This window comes from Budorcas taxicolor, chromosome 4 (assembly GCF_023091745.1).
Source record: "Budorcas taxicolor isolate Tak-1 chromosome 4, Takin1.1, whole genome shotgun sequence".
Taxonomy (NCBI): domain Eukaryota; kingdom Metazoa; phylum Chordata; class Mammalia; order Artiodactyla; family Bovidae; genus Budorcas; species Budorcas taxicolor.
The window spans coordinates 63,994,330-64,014,238 of NC_068913.1; the positions used below are offsets into that span (position 1 = coordinate 63,994,330).

The 19,909-nt window shown below is 37.5% G+C and overlaps 1 protein-coding gene across 1 annotated transcript in view; it reads left to right on the plus strand.

The window, feature by feature from the left end:
- DPY19L1 (dpy-19 like C-mannosyltransferase 1) overlaps positions 1-11,988 on the plus strand; it is a 92,721-nt gene extending 80,733 nt beyond the window's left edge. The window contains exons 18-22 of the mRNA XM_052638883.1: positions 555-674; positions 1,348-1,522; positions 2,265-2,364; positions 3,739-3,864; positions 11,779-11,988. Of these exons, the coding sequence (XP_052494843.1) occupies positions 555-674; positions 1,348-1,522; positions 2,265-2,364; positions 3,739-3,864; positions 11,779-11,935 (678 nt within the window). The 3' untranslated portion in view covers positions 11,936-11,988. The remainder of the gene's footprint in view (positions 1-554; positions 675-1,347; positions 1,523-2,264; positions 2,365-3,738; positions 3,865-11,778) is intronic.
- Positions 11,989-19,909: the final 7,921 nt, after the last annotated feature.

Here is a 19,909-nt window from a genome sequence, read left to right on the forward strand (position 1 = left end):
ACCTTGCCCAGAGGCCTCAGAGATGTGACTGGTTGTTGTTCCCATTTCCTGGTGATTCAGCCTGTTTATTTTTAAGTGAGGTATAATTGACATATAATGCTAGTTTCAAATGTACAACATAATGATTTGAATTTACATACTTTGTGGATTGATCACCACAGTAAGTCTAGTTAAAATTGTTACCATACATAGTTACTCAAAATTTTTTTCTTGTGATGAAGACTTTTAGGATCCTCTTCTTAGCAATGGCGTGGTGACTATAGTTGATGACACTGTATTTCATATTTCTACCTGGTTCAGAAGTGTTGGCTTTATTAACCCTAGGCTTGATTCTGAGTGGAATTATAGGTCCACTTGCCTTAAGGATTTTATAATTTTAGCCCTCTAATATAATGGAGAAGTTTGAAAGTGAATTTTAAGACTTGTTTATTTCAGAAATCAAAATACTGTTTCTAACAAAAAGTACTCTTTTCTAATTTTTTACTCTTTTTCAGTTTAACAATATATTAACTTCATGAATATTAGGAGTAAAAAATACGTTCTCTGTCTTTCAGCTGGTTTATCACGCATTGCAACTGCTAGCATATACAGTCCTTGGTGTTTTAATTATGAGACTAAAACTCTTCTTGACACCACACATGTGCGTTATGGCTTCCTTGATCTGCTCAAGACAGGTGAGATGATTGTTATGTTGGTATTATAGCTGCTATGATCATTTTACCCCAGGCTTTGTTATTAAGTGGCTCTAAAATAATATTAAATTGCCCAAAGTTCTTTAAATTGTTATAATTAAAGTTCATCATGGTTTTGTTATAATCTTTCCAAAGGTTAGTGGCCAAAGAAGATTATTTATCCTTTTAACTTCTAAAATGGTCCAAGGCATACAACAAACACTCATTCAGTGCAGGCTAAATTCATGAATGTAGATATTGACAGAAAGCAGTGATCACACAGGGGCCCACACTCAGAAGGACTGTGCACCTAGATTGATGCATTGCTATCTCACTGCTTTGAACTTCTTAAAAATTGTCAGACAACAAACCCATGTTTTTATTTTGCACTGAGTTAGGCAAATTATTTAGGTAGGCCTGACCTTCCTGGAATCTGGAAGTAGAGAGAGCAAACTGAGAAGAATTTCTTAAATCATGTCCCACCTATGTAAAGCTAATGGTAGAATTCTTTTGACCCCCCAGGTTATTGTTTCTGGAACTTTTCCTTCGAATTATTAGTCCTGTATCTGGGATGCTAGCAGAGACTATATTCTTCTCTGGGAAGAACTTTTGCTTATTTCAGGATGCAGGCTGCTTTGTACTAACCATTGTCAATGTGTTCTTAATTTGATTTCAGCTATTCGGATGGCTCTTTTGCAAAGTGCATCCTGGTGCTGTTGTTTTTGCTGTGTTAGCAGCAATGTCAATACAAGGTTCTGCAAATTTACAAACCCAGTGGAATATTGTAGGGGAATTCAGCAATTTGCCACAAGAAGAACTTATAGAATGGATTAAATATAGTACTAAACCAGGTAAAAAAAGTCTTATTATTTAGCTGTGGTTTTCCCGATGGTTTTATATACACCTGCACAATCCTCAACTCACGTTACTTCCAATGGTTTTAATCTTTCTAAGAAACCCGGTTTCTCGATTATCCAGAAAGAGAGAAATGTTCATCTTGCTTATGAAATTTGCAAAATAAGTGTTGTACTTTCTTAATAATTTATTTCTGTTTTCCATAAATTCTAATTTTAAAAAATGTTTCCAAAGTTTTGCATGGCACAGTTTAAAATGATTTATGGTATGCTTATTTTCCTGATAAATTCTTAATCTCAGTCCTTCACATTCCTTCTTGAAATAAGCTCAAGGAATATGATACTTGATTCATGTATCCAAAGGGAACTTTTTGTTGTCATTGAATATCAAGTGACTGAATATTAAATCATCTTCCAGAATTCCTTGGTGCCGTAAAACTTCTCTAGTCAATGTGTTACTTCTTCTTAGAATCAGGAAAAGATACTAAAAACAAACAACCGAAAGAAACAGAAATCTTCAGTGATGAGGCTTTGTCTTACAAGGAAAATATTTTATCCAGACTTGGTTGCTGACCACCATTTTATCAGCTACCCAATTCATTCTGGTTCTGTTACTGAATCTTTATGTCACGATTCAGGCCTCAAATTTTTTACCTGGGAAGTAACTGAGTTGACCAGAGGGAGACTGCTTGTCATATCCTGCAGGTGTCTTCCTAAGACCTCTGTTCCTGCTTTGCAGATGCAGTGTTTGCAGGTGCCATGCCCACAATGGCAAGTGTTAAACTCTCCGCACTTCGGCCCATTGTGAATCATCCACATTATGAAGATGCGGGTTTAAGGTTAGTACACAATTAGCACATTGTTGAGAACAAGTTTTTCATACAAATAGAAAATGAGTGAGGGAACCAGCAGCATAACAAGAAGTGTTTCAAAAAGGATATGGTAAACTGGAGTATATAGAGGCTGGGGACAAAGAATACTGAGATAACATGGTTAAGTTCAGTACAAACTGTTAAGACCCCATAGGATGAGAAAGCTGCAGTCTTTGGGGTTCTCTTCTCTACTTAGCAGCATAAAGAAATCACACAGTGTCTGTGTTATACAGGGTTCCAAAACACCCAGGTCCTTATTAGTTATCATCACCTTTAAGTTCCTCCAGAAAATTCATTAGCCTATAGTTTTTATTAAGGTTTTCTCATAGGGTATTTTTTCTTGAATTCTGAGGAGTCAGTTGAAATGGAATCTAATTCAAGGAAAGGTTTTATTTTTTACTCTCTAATTTTCACCAATATAGCCCTACTGGAATGATCATGTTTTTTGTTTCTACTATTTTTTCATAAGTTAGAATGTTGTATTCTCTTTGAAAATGTTTAGTGCTCAGTCATGTCCAACTCTTTGCAACCCCATGGACTGTAGCCTACTAGGCTCCTCTGTCCATGGAATTCTCCAGGCAAGAATATTGAAGTGCGTTGCCATTTCCTTCTCCAGGGGTTCTTCCCAACCCAGGGATCGAACCTGGGTCTCCCAACATTGCAGGCAGATTCTTTACTGTCTGAGCCACCAGGGAAGCCCGTGTTCTGTCTGAAAAGGAAAAAGATTAAACTTTCATTTTAATTTCTAGGTTCGTCAGCTAGTCATTTCCTAAGTGATTGGTGTATCTTATTAATATATTATTTTGTGTAACAGTGGGACCTACCTTTTATAAATAAAAAGCTTTTTCATTAAAAAAATCAATTTTAGCAAACTAATTTCTGGAGCAATTGTGTTGAATAAATTTAATTTTTTGTTTTAATTATGAATAAAATGGAGAGCCATTTAATACTAATTGTTGGTTATCAGAGTTAGGACTGTCGTACCTTTAAAGTTAACAACACACCTTTAAAGTAGTCCTTTAGTTGTCTTTGTGTAGCTCATACTCTTATCAGTGATAGAGTGATGGAAAATTTAAAACAAGCAATCAAACAAACCAAAAGACTAAGTTTGGAGATGAAAGGATTCATTAAACTGAACTTTTTCTCTCAGGACTCTTGTGCTAGTGTGCCTCTTCTGGTTGACCTCCCCAATGCCCCTGAGCCAGGAACTCTTGTGACGAATGTTCTCTTGACCTGATTTTTCTATAGAGTCTTCTAGTTCCATTCAGTACTTCTGTCCAAGTAGGTTGATTGCATTCTTTTGATCTTGAAAATCTTCTGCCCAATTATTTTTCTTTAAAGAGCCAGAACAAAAATAGTATATTCGATGTATAGTCGAAAATCAGCTGAAGAAGTGAAGCGAGAATTGATAAAGTTACAAGTGAATTACTACATTCTGGAAGAATCGTGGTGTATAAGAAGATCCAAGTGAGTACTCAGCAACAGTACTTTGTATTCATAAGACATTAAAGTTAATTCAGTCTCCTGGCAAGTGCTTTACTAGTTGTATATTTAGCAAAGTATAAGCCGAAAAACCTTTCTGATAAATATTTGGAGTTTTTTTTCTTTTCAAATCATTATAAATATCTATTTAACTTATAATGATTTGCATGTGCACTTATTGATAATTTCCCAAATTGTTCATATTTGCCTTTGATTTTTTTTTGAAAAACTCTAATTCAAAGTTGGGTGTATTTTCTTTCAAAAGACTTGCAGAGTTGAAACCAAGTAATGGAGAGTCTCACTGTAATGAAGTGCAGCAGCTTTGTCCATGCCACATCTCTGCAGCATTTATCCTGGAATAGAGGGGACCCTCTCCCAGCATCACCTTAGAGCAGGGACCCCCAACCTCTGGGTCTAATGCCTGATGATCTGAGTTGGAGCTTTGTAGTAGAAATAAAGCGCACAATAAGTGTAATGCACTTAAATCATCCTGAAACCCTCCTCTGCCCCGCTTCTGTAGAACAGTTATCTTCCATGAAACTGGTCCCTGGTGCCAAAAAGGTTGGGGAACTTCTGACTTAGAGTGAAACTTCTGTCTTACTGTTTATATCTTATTTGAGTGGGAAAATGATTAACATTACAGCAACCCCTATTCTCTTGGGTTTATATTTTAAATTTTTTCCATTTCCACAGAGAAGTTCACTAAGCAGATTAGAGCAGTAAGAGTTGGTAAGATTTTAAAAGCAAATGTAAATTCTAAAGTAGACTGTTTAGAACTGTTGCACTTAGGTGATTCGATAGCAGATGATAGCTTGTTATTAAAATACTGAAGCATCATCCCTTAAGGAATATAGAAAGTAGTTTTTATCAGAAATCAAGGATATTTTATGGAACACTATTATTTAAAAAAAATTTTCATTGCTCTTTAAGTAAACAGAAATCTTCAGGAGATTGCTATATCTGTGCCTTAATCAATCTCATTCACCGTGTATTTCAGTGATACATGAAGGTGTTAAGATAAAATGATTAAATATTGACTCAGGAGTAAAAATAGTTCTGAGGCAGTATCTGTCAAGTGTTGCCCACAAAGAAACTCAAATAATTGTTTATTGTTGAATGATTTTCCAGTGAATATGTCCCAAGTGACTGGAATTTAATCAAGATCTACAGAAAATGTTATTGAGTCATAATTGAGAAAATGCTCCACGTCTTTATGAACATAAGGATATATATGAAACTTATATACATAGCCTTTAACTTTGTTGTATAAACTTAGGACAAAAAGTTGTAAGCATCTCTCATAACAACTTGATGATGACATTGTAATGAATGAATGTTGGCCTGATGCTTGCAGTCATAAGGACTCAGTTTCTTGGCAGGGATTTCTGCCAGCATTGGGATCTTTACTGTCTCAGGGTTTGCCTTCTGACTCTCCAGTTCAGTGATGCCGACCTGAAACACCTGTAGGTTACTGGAACATAAAAATTGTTTTGTGAGTTCTCTTCCCCAAGCCAATGATGAACCTTGATTCAAGAGTCTTCATTGTCCCCTAGACCCATGCATATTTGAATATGTGACAATTGCAGAGGCTAGCGTCCTTTATTCTTAGATGTTGATGGAGCTCCTTGGAGTTGCATAATTGCTGTAGTCTCATGTTCTGATGGGCAGAGCACTGGTTTTTGTACACAAGAAAGGATCAAAAGACAGATTTAGGAAGTATGGCAATAAATCTTGCACACTGCACAAAGTCAGCAGTGAATTAACTGGCTTCTGATCATCTTCATTTGGAGCTCACCTCCAGGGACAAGGCTGAGAGTTGGGTGGGGTGGAGGTTTGTGCTGGGTTTCCCTGCTGCACTGATTGCCCTTGTTGTGTTCGGGGCAGCAGGAGTGGAAAGAGAGGAAGTAGCTTCCTCTCACCTGGTTTACCCCTCAGTAACGACACTCTCCATCTTCTACAGGATTGTAAGTCTCAGGAAATCTTAGGCAGGTGCACTCTGCTCAAAGCTTGAAACAAAACACAGCTGAGCTCTCTGTGCTGACAGAGAAGCAAATGGAGGGCTCAGAAGAGGGAAGGGAAGGACTAATACTCAGTACTGTTACTTTCACAGTAGGAAGAACTGAGTTTCTGGCCAGAGCTGTCAACCAGAGTTGGAACCTTCCTTACTGCCTTGGCCCTCACTCTCCAATTCTGTCATGCCAGCCTAAGACAGTTGTATGTGGTTGGAAAAGAAAAATATGCCCAAACAGGGGGAGCAAATGGGGAACTAGTATAGGAGAAGAAAAGGAAGAGGGACTAATCCACCTGGAGCTTGAACTAATATCTGCCATGGTGGGCACTATATATATGTGTTCTCCTTCACAGAGTGGCTTAATTGTGTGCTTGATTATTCTTGAAATACTTCATACCCTGTGTTCAAATACAAGTAGGAAAATATACTCAAATACAAGTTATAGATTCAGTTTTTAATTAGCTCCTTTATTATTCTCAGTTCTCTGCTCTTTCTCATTAATTCCCATAATAGAGTTGACATAAAATTAAAATACATTGATTCAGAAGAAAATTATTGAGATTTTCACTAATGCTGTTTTAAATACATAGCTGACTGGCCTCAGGAAACTTTAGAAAACTGAGATAAGGACTAAAGGATGTTATACTGAGAGCTCACAAAGGCGGCTCTTTGCCCTCTTCTTTTCCTGAAAGCAGTTGAACTCAGTAGCTGGTGCTTCATGTGTGTTTCATTCTCTACTATCATTGGCCTGCAGTATAATAACAGTTTGGCCTTGGTATGTGTGAGGAAATTAAAAGATAGAAAACCCAAGCCCAGTCATATCTTCATAGGTTAATAGAATCTCATATCAGCGAGGGTGTGAAGAAAAGTGTGCCCTGAACACTCTTTTGTGGGAACACTCACTGGTAATACCTTTTTGGAAGATAATTTGATAGACGCATAGTGAAAATTGAATAGTGTTTTGACATGGTGATAGCACTGCTTCTAAAAACTTAGCTTATAGAAAGATAAAGGCACAAAATTATTTATATCAGCATTGTTTTATAATGACAAAAATGAAAAACAAGGTATCTGTCCATAAAAGAGTGATTAAATAATACATAAAAGTACTACACCTATGAAAAAGAATAAGGTAGGTCTTTATGAAATGGGACAGTGACCACTTTCTATTGCTAAGTGAGGAGTCCCAGGTTAATCTCAGTTTTGTAAGAGCAACCCAGGAGCACCTGTGAATATAAATGTCGGTGCCTATGTTTTTGTGTGTTTGTATGTCTGAACACGAATAAAAAAGGTCAAGCAGAATGCTTGATTGTTTACAGAAGCATCTCTGAGGAAGGGCATTGAAGGTGACGGTGCCTACTTGTTTATTTTGATAGGTTCGTATTTTGACACCTTTTGAGTGAAGGTTCCCTTTAAATTAAAGATGTTATTGAAAAGGAGAAAGCATGTACATTCCTGTCTAGTGCTTGCCTCGTGGTAAAGAGCAGGGTCATGGGGCTGCCATTGGGAATTAAAGGGACTTGTTGGAAATGGTTTTTTCTCTTATAGAGAAAAGTGAAGCAACTATGACAAAACACAAGCTGTTGTCATATCTCTGTAATTTTTCCTTGGTTTTTCTGTGTTTTAACATTTTAAAAATGGAAAATTTTATTTGAAAGAGTCCAGGCCAGTTGTCTTGCAAGAATGTCCCACATTTGAATTTGTCTAACTTATTCCACATTATTAGATTCAGTCTGGCAAAATTTGACAAGAACACTGTATAGATGGTGTTGTGTACTTTCCATTATGTCACTTTTGGAGATAACTGTCACTTTGTTCTGTTATTGGTGATGGTAAGTTTGATAACTTGATTAAAGAATGTCCCCAGCTCTCTCCATTTTAAGGAGACAAATAAATGTCCTTTATAATCAAAGCCTTTCACCAGGTAGTTCTTGAATCCACTCATCCACTTCTTACACTTTCCTGAATCAGTTATTATTAATACATTGGTGATTATAAAACCGGTAATATAATAGATTTGAAAATAATATATCAGTTACTGTTTAGTGGAGGTAAGAATGGATTTGGTAAATAATAAAAGGTCACCTTGTGTCTCCATGCCAGTTCAGTTCAGTTTAGTCGCTCAGTCGTGTCTGACTCTTTGCAACGGCATGGACTGCAGCACGCCAGGCCTCCCTGTCCATCACCAACTTCCAGAGTCTACTCAAACTCATGTCCATTGAGTCAGTGATGCCATCCAACCATCTCATCCCCTTCTCTGCCTGCCCTCAATCTTTCCCAGCATAAGGGTCTTTTCAAATGAGTCAGCTCTTTGCATCAGGTGGCCAGAGTATTGGAGTTTCAGCTTCAACATCAGTCCTTCCAACGAACACCCAGGACTGATCTTCTTTAGGATAGACTGGTTGGATCTCCTTGCAATCCAAGGGACTCTCAAGAGTCTTCTCCAACACCACAGTTCAAAAGCATCAATTCTTCGGCGCTCAGCTTTCTTTACAGTCCACCTCTCACATCCATACATGACTATTGGAAAAACCATAGCCTTGACTAGATGGACCTTTGTTGACAAAGTAATGTCTCTGCTTTTTAGTATCCTGTCTAGGTTGGTCATAACTTTCCTTCCAGGGAGTAAGCGTCTTTTAATTTCATGGCTGCAATCACCATCCGCAGTGATTTTGGAGCCCCCCAAAATAAAGTCAGCCATTGTTTCCCCATCTATTTGCCATGAGGTGATGGGACCAGATGCCATGATCTTCGTTTTCTGAATGTTGAGCTTTAAGCCAACTTTTTCACTCTCCTCTTTCACTTCATCAAGAGGCTTTTTAGTTCCTCTTCACTTTCTGCCATAAGGGTGGTGTCATCTGCATATCTGAGGTTATTGATATTTCTCCCAGCAATCTTGATTCCAGCTTGTGCTTCCTCCAGCTCAGCGTTTCTCATGATATATTCTGCATAGAAGTTAAATAAGCAGGGTGACAATATACAGACTTGACATACTCCTTTTCCTATTTGGAACCAGTCTGTTGTTCCATGTCCAGTTCTAACTGTTGCTTCCTGGCCTGCATACAGATTTCTCAAGAGGCAGGTCAGGTGGTCTGGTATTCCCATCTCTTTCATGTCACATTTTGATAATTCTCAAAATATTTCAACTTTTTTCATTTTTATATTTATCATGGTGATCTGTGACCAGTGATCTTTGCTGTTACTATTGTAATTGTTTTGGGGCACCTTGTACTGTACCCATGTAAGTTGGCAAAGGTGAATGCTGTGTGTGTCCTGACTGTTCCACCAACCAGCTGTTCCCCTATCTTTCTCCTTCTCCTTGGGCCTCCCTATGCTGTGAAACATAAGCCAATTAATAATTTTTCAGTGGCTTTTAAGTGTTCAAGTGAAAGGAAGAGTTGCATGTCTCTCACTTTGAAACAAAAGTTATAAATGACTAAATTTAGTAAGGAAGGCATATCAAAGGCCAAGATGGGTCAAAAGCTAGGCCTCTTGTGCCAAACAATTAGCCACATAGTGAATACAAAGGAATTGTTCTTGAAAGAAAGTGCTATGCCAGTTAATACATGAATTATAAGAAAGTGAAACACCCTTATTGCTAACATGGAGAAAGCTTTAGTGGTCTGGATGAAAGATCAAACCAGCCACAACATCCCCTTAAGCCAAAGACGAATTTAGAGCAAGGCCATAACTCTCTTTAGTTTTGTAAAGACTGAGAAGGTGAGGAAGCCACAGTGGTAAAGTTTGAAACCAGCAGAGGTTGGTTCATGAGGTTTCAGGAAGAAAGTCATCTCCATAATATCAGGGTACAAGGTGAAGCAGCAAGTGCTGATGTAGAAGCTGCAGCAAATTATCTGGGTGTAGCTGAAATCATTATTGAAGGTGGCTACACTAAGCAACAGATTTTCAATGATAAAACAGCCTTCTATTGGAAGAAGATGCCATCTAGGACTTCCATAGCTAGAGAAGACAAGTCAATACCTGGCTTCAAATCTTCCAAGAACAGGCTGTCTCTCTTCAGTTAGTTCAGTTGTTCAGTTGTGTCCAATTCTTTGCAACCCCATGGACTGTAGCACACCGTGCTTCGCTGTCCATAACCAACTCCTGGAGCTTGATCTCTTTTATTAGAGGCTAAAGCAGGTGGTGACTTGAAGCTGAAGCCAGTGCTCCATTTATCATTCTGAAAACCCTAGGGCCCTACTGAATTATGATAAACCTACTTTGCCTGTGCTCCTAGCCTGGATGACAGCACAACTGTTTACAATATGGTTTCTGACTGTGATAAGCTGTTGAGACCTGCTTGGGGAAAAAAGATTCATTTCAAAATATAACTGCTCATTGACAATGCTCCTGGTCACCCCAAAGCTCGAATGAATGTACAATGAGATTAATGTTGTTTTCATGCCTTCTAACACAGCATCCATTCTGCAGCCCCACAGTTCAAGTAATTTCCATTTCGATGTCTTATAATTTAAGAAATACACTTTGTAAGGCTATAGCTGCCATAGCCAGTATTCTTCTGTTGGATCTGGGAAAAGTCAATTGAAAAACATTTGGGGAAGGGTTCACCAATCTAGATACCATTAAGGGCATTTGTGATTCCTGGGAAGAGGTCAAAGTCTCAGAGTTAGCAGGAGCTTGGGAGAAGCTGACTCCACCCCTCCTGGATGACTTTGAGGGGTTCAAGACTGCGGTAGAGTAAGGGACTGCAGATGTGGTGGAAGCAGCAAGACAGTTAGCTTTAGAAGTAGAGCCTGAAGATGTAACTGAAGTGCTACCATCTCATGATGAAATTAGCAGATGAGAAGTTACTTCTTATGGATGAGCACAGAAAGTGGTTTTTTGAGATGGACTCTACTCCTGGTGAAGATGCTGTGAAGATTGTTAAAATAACCACAAAGGATTTAGAATATTACATAAATATAGTTGATACAGCAGTGGCAGGGTTTGAGAATATTGATTCCAATTTTGAAAGAAATTCTACTGTGAGTAAAATGCTATCAAACAGCATTGTGTGCTACAGAGAAATCGTTCATGAAAGAAAGAGTCCATTAAGGTGGCAAGCATCATTATACTGTCTTATTTTAAGAAATTTCCATAGCCACCCCAGCTATCTGCCACCGTTACCCTGATTGATCAGTAGCCATCAACATTGAGGCAAGACCCTCCATCAGCAAAAAGATTATGAAGCCTTATCACTGAAGATTCAGATGATGATTAACATACTTTTTAGCATTAAAGAATTTTTAAATTAGGATATGTAATTCTATTGCACACTTAATAGAATTCAGCGTAAACAAAGTTTACATGCACTTGGCAATACAACTCAAAAATTTGGGTACTCACTTTAATATTTGCTTTATTGCGGTGGTATGGAACCAAACCTGGGATCTCTTGGAGGCATCCTGTATAATTTTCTGCATCAGTATATGCAGCATATAATCTGCATCCGTATTCCTCTTGTTATGTGCTGGGCATCATGCTGGATACAATCTCTCCTTTAGTCCCTTTCATCATGGGTATGTCCCATTTTACCAATGTGGAGAGTGGGATTGAGTGAACTACCCAAGACCACATTTTTGGTAAGTAGCTGAGGCAGAATTCAACTGAGATCTTTTACCCCACCCCCTGAACTCACATGTATTATATGTCTTTTTCTTTCTTTATTGTCTTTCTTTGCTGTGTTCACCTTGTTCTAGAAAGGATTTATGGTAGCTTAAAAATAACTATGGTAGGGTTTTTTTTGGTTTTTGTTTTTTTTTTAAGCTAATTTATTTTAAGTGGAAAAAGAAATGAGGGTAGGAACATACAAAGTGTGTTCCTTTATCTTCCATTAGGTAACATACAGTGATTTTTTTTTTTTTAATCTGCACATTTAATTTTTCTAGGCCTGGATGCAGTATGCCTGAAATCTGGGATGTGGAAGATCCTGCTAATGCTGGGAAACCTCCCTTATGTAACCTCTTAGTAAAGGAGTCCAAGCCTCACTTCACCACTGTATTCCAGAACAGTGTTTACAAAGTCTTAGAAGTTATAGAGGAGTGACTGCTGCCTACAGAGAATTCCACCAGTAATGGTTTCCATGTTTTGCTAATAACTCATGCCTTGTTTTTAATTCAGATTCCCAAAACTTTTATAGGTAACTGTTTTCAAATAGAAAACGTCTTATTTGGTCAGTCTGAATGTAAAAATACTTAAACCTTTATCAGTTGGTTACTATTTCAATGCACCCCTTAAAATTTGCTATGCAAATGAGTATATGCTTGTACTTGACTTAAATATTTGCCCTAAAGTGAGCAAAGCTACCTGTATAAAAAAATATGATGGGTCATAACAAGGGTGATGTGAAAATACAGTCACTTCTGAACTGTGTAGGGGCTGATTTTACAGTTTGTGGACTATTGATGCCCCTTGCTTTGTTCTCTGCCTTTTGCGCTTGTCTTTGGAACATTTCAGTGATTATTGTAAGCTCCTCAGTCATGTCAGCCCCCGTCATCAACTTCAGTAAGAATAGCTGGGGCAGATATGGATATTTGCTATGTAGACCTATAATTTATTTCCCTTCTTCACATTCTCTGTTCTCTGTCACCCTTGTTAATAAAGCATTTCCTGCCCTTTATAAATGCAAGTTCTTGGACCTAGTCATTAGGACCAGATTCCTATAACTGCCAGCCATGTGGCATTAGTGTATGTTGGCCTGTCTGTTTCTTTCTCAATATTCTTTGTCAAATAAGTGCTATTTACTCATTTAATTGCTTATCAGTTACTTATTCTTGGTTTAAAAAGTTTAATGACAATTGTGTATTTTTCGCATTTTTAGTAGTATTCGAATGTTTATATTTTAATAACTTTCAACCACTTAAAATTTTTCATGTATAATTGTTTTAAGAAAAGCTATTTTGAACAACTACAGATGCATCTAGCAACTAATGTATATGTGAGTAGATATAATTTATAGTGGAAGACTGTAGTATATGGTAATTTTTCTTTTATTATTAAGATACCATAAAATATGACTAGTTTTTTGGTCACACAGTAAATAAATAATGATAAATGAATGGAGTTTTTATATTTTACTTTTAAAATTGCCTGTCTTTAATAAGACGAAGCCTTAAACCTTATGTTATAATTTTGGTTTAAAAAACCATCATTTCACTATGAGGAACTAATATATTCAGTCTTCCTCTTTACTTTTTTCTTATCTGTTTGTTTGTATCTTGAAACTTTTCCAACCTGCTTTAAATTCCTAGTATGAATTTTTGTTTCTTAGAAGTTAATTTGTGTGAAATGAGATTCTACAAAACAGTGAACCCTCATAGTTCTGAGAAATGGTTTTAAGATTTAACATTCTAAGCAAACCATGACTCTGGCAGACTACACATTTAGTTACACAGTGTTCTCTTTATTAACCGCAGGCAGATTAACCTCATTGTGGATTGTTCTTGAGACCTGAGTCCTCAGGGGTGGTTTCCGGGGCCCTCTCCAGGGAGCCTCTGAAGAGCTGTTCTCTTTCTGCCTTCTCTCCAGAGCCCAAGGACAAGCCTGGTCTGGGGGAAGCACTAGCTTGCTTAGGACAGACAGCTGCCGAGACAGCCCAGGCTGAGGCACATGCAGCCCCAAGCCTGCCCCAGAGCCCATCTTTCCCAGGGAGCCTCCTGGCTGAGATGGTCAGTGACTTCAGGTGCCTCTCCCTCTTTCTTGCTCACTGGGTGACTTATTTCTTGGTCTTGGTCTTTAGCCAGTTTTAGAAAACAAGGAAACATCTGGGGAGTTTGGATTAGGAGTAGAACTTAAGCAGTGATGCAGCAATGCAGAAAAGTGGGAAGTGGGCACTTGAGGCCTGGGAGGATGAAAGCTGCCGTGGGTGCGGAGAGGACAAGTGTGTGCTTTGCTTTATTTCCCATTGTTTCTCACAGAAATGTGTTTTGTACATCCAGAATTTACTATCTTTTTTAAATTTTACTTTTAAAGTTATTCTCTATTTTTCCCACCTTTAAATAATTCCCTTCCCAGTAAGTTTACATTATTTGAAATTCCACATAGGAAAAACATTAAAAGAGTGTTATAACTGTTTTATATGCTGGGAAAAGGTAAAACTAGTCAAATTAGAGTTTTTTTTTAATTATTATTTTCAGAAGATTCCTTTCGTAGCAGTATTTATTCATGTAGCTCCACCAGCAAGCTATGATTATGTTTTAGGCCAGTCAGTTTAGAACAGACGCCCTGGGCCACACTGCACACTCGGCCTTGGTCACATCTGTAGCAGCCGGTGCTGAAGGTTATAAATATCTTTTATGGCAACACAGAGTAGTAGTAAGTTCGATACACATGATAAACAGTATTAGAGCTCAGTATTTTATGCATTTTTAGCATTTAAAAATGTTTTTGCTTTAGTGTGAGGAAGGTTAGGATGGGCAAGGCAGTGATAAAAATAGCTATTGCTATGACAGTAGGAAAGGAAAAAAAAAGTTGGGGCAGTATTCCTAAAAAAAGATAAGCCTCTTAAAAGTGCTTAGCAGAAACAGTGTAGTGTTAAAATAGGACAGTGATACTAAGGAGAAAATGAAAGAATGTATCAAGAGTAAATTGATAATGCATAGGGGAATTGTATTTTTATGAATTTTATGCCAGTTGTTTACATGTACTATGTATGTTAAATAAAATAGATCATGAAAAATATGGAAAGTGGTTTTTTTAATTCTTATTTTCATTTCCTTCTTAGCTGTACATATGTTTAGCCTCATTCTGTAGTCAGATAACCACGAACTGGTCTATGGAAGATTGCAGTCCTGAATAAAGGGAAAGGGTTAAAGGTCCTAGGAGCTACTCAATCCTCTTCATCAGTGGTGGAATAGCTGTTGAGGTTTCCCACACTCTTCTCGTGTTTATGGCATTATATGCAATTAACATTACTTTATTGTTTATGTCAAGGGACACAATCATTCTTTAAAGTCATATTTTCAGGGTAATTCCAGAGTTGCTGAAAGCTTTTTTTTCGTACATTAAACCACAATTTGACCTCATGACATTTTCTAAATTATAACTCCTTGTATTAGTTTGATACAAGCATCAACTTAGTTTTTTTTTTTTTTTTTAATCTGCTAGGCGGCAAGACAGGTTAGCTTAATTCATGCCTCTTTAAGTTTTTACACAGTAACACCTTCATTCTCTGACATGTTTGAGGAGATTAATTCTGAAAGTGTGAGAATCAGAATCACCTGGAGGGCTTGTTAAAACCAACTACTGCACCTCACCACAAAGGTTTCTTACTCATAACAAAGGTTGGCCTAAGGTGGTGCCATCATCTGAATGTTTGTGTCCCCAGAATTCACTTGTTAAAACCCTAATCCCCAAGGTGATGATATTAGGAGGTGGGGCACTTGGGGTGATTAGGTCATTAGGATGAAGCTCTCATAAATGGGATGAGAGCTCTTATAAAAGAGGCCCAAGAAAACTTCCTCGCTGCCTCCTCCATGTGAGATTACAGCTACAGGGTGCAGTCTATGAATTAGGAAGTGGGCTCCCACCAAATACTCAATCAGCTGGCACGTTGATCTTAGACTTCTAGCCTCCAGAACTGTAAGAAATTTCAGTTCTTTTTAAGATACCTAGTTTGTGGTATCTTGTTATAGTAGTCCAAAAGTAGTAAGCCAGATAGGACCCCAGAATTTGCATTCTAACTAGTTCTCAGGTAATGCTATGCTGTTCTTGCAGGGAGTCTTCTTGAGAAAAGCTGTTCTAATGGATGAGAAGGGACTATCTGGAATACTGGCCTCTAGGGGGCGCTCCATTCCTGACAGTACTTACCCACCAGGACAGGCTAGAGGGTCCCTATATCGGGAACTGAATTTTACTGAGTTCTTTCTTTGCCTCTTAGGGAGCATGCTTCAGTGGAATTTGCAGGGAGCAAAGAACAGATAATGTGCTTTTTAACCAAGAACAAATAAGGTAATTTTTAATCAGACATTAGTATAGCTCACTTGCACTGTGCTGAACAGGTAGTATGGACCATTTAAGTATTTTGAACTTGTATACTATAGACTAGGCTTAGACCTGTTTCTTTTCAGTTCAGAGATTGAAAAGGAGTGAAATCATGTGAGATTGAATTTACTTTTGTAAAATTACTTTGCCTAAAAGAAAATAGATAAATTCAGTGATGTGTGTGAATTTTAAAACTTCATTTTCCACTTCATTACTTTTGTTTGGCTCCAGAAATCCTCAGTCTTTTCTGTCTATTAGGGAGCAGTTAAGGATCAGCTCTGGTCCACAGATCACCTGTTTTCTCTCTTTTGCCTTCCTGTTCTCCTTCCCCACAACTAGAAGTTTCTAATTTAAATCAGTAAAAGTGTTACCTGTGCAGAAAAAGAGGAGGTGCTTTTGAACTTCATTACAGACTTGAATTGATCTTTATTTCACAGTACTGTCAGTACAAACACGCTTTTACATTCAAAGTTTAAAAAGACATTAAGGTATAGGAAAGTCTTGAAAACTGTTTCATCCTTCCTGTCTCCCATGAGAGCGATTTTAAAATTCTGAATGAACTTGAGAGCTGAAGACTTTCTCGCTTAAGATTTTGAGTCATTGTAGTATAATTAAAGGTAAGAGATTCAGATAGTACTGATAATGGCTCTGCTTTCAGAGCAGTGCTTTCTATACTCTTTTTAGCTAACCCCAAATTCTAATTACTTTAAATAAACAATGAGTTGTCAAAATAACTTGCAAATAAATAGTAGCACTATGGAGTATTGTTTACACAGGCATGTTCTTTTAAATTCAGCATAATGTAATTTCCTTGATTTTTTCTAAGTATCTGGGCTCCCCCATATGCAAATGTAATACCTTGAAAAAAAGTTTAATGTGGCAAAATTCAGCTCATTCAGTTGTGATGCTGACTGCTCTTAAAGCTTTAGTGCTTACTCATTTCTAAAAAAAACATAGAAATGAAAATAAGAAGTGACCATTTCTAAGATTTGGCATCAGGTCATGAAAACCGATTTTTAAAAAAGATACCTGAAGGCCAGCTCTTCAGCTCAACTTTATAGACACAGCTCACATCTCTGGCCCTGGCCCTCTGGATCTTCACTCTTGGTATCTCCTTATTAACCAGAGTCCAGATTCAGAGACCTCCCTCTTGCCCTAGAACATTCTCTTCTTAGGAGTTGTAATTCAGTAATCTTCCCAGCTCTTTTAAATCTGTGATTAATTTGACTTTTTCTAACACAGACCCTTTATGGCAGTCATCCTCAAGCTTTTCAATACTTTGGAAATTATTTGTGAAGCTTGAAAAATACTGAAGCCTTTCCCCCATCTCCACAAATTAGGATTTAGTCAATCTGGGAGGAGTCCTAAGATTTGGACCTTTAAAAAATGCAGGCTTCCCTGCCTTACGTCTGGATGTTCATTCTTCCCATGTGTCTGCCCCGTTGAATTAGAAATGGTAAGCAAATTTCCTTCATATACACTCTTATATTAATAATGATTGACTGTTTCTGTTGATACTTTATTAGTCATGGAACTTAGTGTTGAGCAGACTCTCTGAGGAAAGAATTGTGTTCAGTTAGAGGCAGTTGCTATGGTGGATATGAGAGGCAGGATAGCGACAGCATAGGTACCGCTTATTTATAAACCCTGATGTGAGTGCCAGTGAGAAATGGGAATTCAACAACCAAAAGCAAAAAAATAAAACTAATTTAAAATTCACTTTATATTTGTTGTGGAGAATCTTGTTTCTTCTCGTTGCTGATTTTTTTTTTTTCATTTCCCTGGATTATACTTTCTTGATTGGTATTTATTTCAAGATGCAGTTTAACTCAAATGTCAGCTCCTCTGTGAAGACTTCCCTAACTGCCTTCCCCTTGGCAGAGTGAACTGTCCCCACTGTCCACATTCCTATCACTCCTAAATTCCACACATTTAATATGACTTGTACTGCATTATGTCCTTTCAGACTGGACCTGTGTCTTAGTCCATTCCAAATCCACAATTCCTCCTAACACAGTGCCTACGAAGTGGTAATGCTTAATCATTTAAAATAAAACATGCTTTATTCAACATTGCAGTAAATTCTAGGTGGCACTGTAATTTTTTAAACTAAAAGAAATGGAAGATTATGTATCCCAACTGTGGAGATGAAATAATAAGGAAATGCAGGATCTCTTCAGATTAGATTAATATCATATGTAGAAGAAAAATTTCTTTGATAAATAAAAATTAACATCATTAACATATCCTACGTGCTGCTGCTAAGTCGCTTCAGTTGTGTCTGACTCTGTGTGACCCCATAGATGGCAGCCCACCAGGCTCCCCTGTCCCTGGGATTCTCTAGGCAAGAACACTGGAGTGGGTTGCCATTTCTTTCTCCAATGCATGAAAGGGAAAAGTGAAAGTGGAGTTGCTCAGTTGTGTCCGACTCTTAGCGACTTCATGGGCTGCAGCCTACCAGGCTCCTCTGTCCATGGGATTTTCCAGGCAAGAATACTGGAGTAGGTTGCCATTGCCTTCTCCATATCCTAACTAGCTACCTTGATACATTCAGAAATGGCTGGTAACCCAATAACTATTAGGAAGCACTATGGCAAAGATGGATATGTTTGTCTCCAAAGGAAGCACTGTCTTTGGCCTCGTTTGGTTTGTGTGGCCCAGGATACTATGATGGCCAGTGCTGTGTACATTCACTGCTGACCAGGAAGCTGGGAACTCTGATTAGGAGTTCAATTAGTCTGGGAGGAGGAGATTCACATAGGATGGGGAGAGACTCATGTTATCACTAGATAAGGATATTAGACAAAACATGACAGCAGTCATACAATTCATATTACCATAATTGAAACAACTAAATTAGAATCCTGGATCCATTCTTTGCAAACTTGTAAGATAAGACATGGTATTATTTGAGACTCATTCTTCTTACCTTTAAAAAGGATATGCCTCCTAGGGTGGTATTTAAAAACAAGAGAAGTGGACAAATTCACAAACACAGCAGGAAATTATAACAAATGTGACTTAGAAATTGATGTAATAAGCAGACAAAAAAGTCACTAGGGATATACATGGTTTTAGCAATAAAGGAACCTTGATGTAATGATCCTATATACTACAACTACACTAAACAAATGAAGAATACACCTTCTATTCCAGCATGTGGGATATTTCCAAGAACCGACAAAGCATGAACTCCAGGAAGGCAAACATTTTCAGTCTGTGTATTTCACTGATGTAACCCAGGCACCTAGAACAATACCTGGCATATGTGGGTGCTCAATATTGGTTAAATGAAAGAAGTGGTCCCAAATGGGGTCACATGGCAATTCTCGAAGTAATGATTAAAACCCCTTAATGTGAGAAATCAATATAAAATTTAAAAAGTTTTAAATAATCCACAAATCAATGAATCTATGGTGAAAATTTGAGAAAATAGAGCAATGATATACTACAAACTGCTTGTGGGCTATATTTAAAGCAAATCTAGGAATATGTTTTTTCTCTATATAGTCCAAAATGCATATATTAAACTAAAAATGAATTCAAATATCGATGTCAGGCATATAGACAAAGAACAGCAGACTACCGCATCCCCAAACTGAAGGAAATACAAGCAGAACTTGATGAAATAAAGATATCAAAAAAGCCAAAGTTGGTTATTTGAAAAAAATTCTTAATGGAAAGGAAAACAAGACATAAAAATTATGAATGGTGAATTACAGAAGCTGCAGAGAATAGGTGGAGGAGAAGTTATGACAATTTTGTCAATAAATTTGAATAGTTAGATAAATGGTTAAATTTCTAGAGAAATGCAATTAATCCAAGAAAAAATAGAAATTAGGAGTCTTGTCCCCAGCAAAGAAATCAAATTAATAATTTTTAAAGATCTCTCTTCAAAGAAAATAATAAATCCAGAGAGTTTTACAGACTTCTTCTGCCAAACATTTAAGGTACAGATAATATCAATCCCATACAAACACCTAGAGAATAGGAAATAACCCCAGTTTTGGGGCAACTGTAAGACTATGGTTTTTCCAG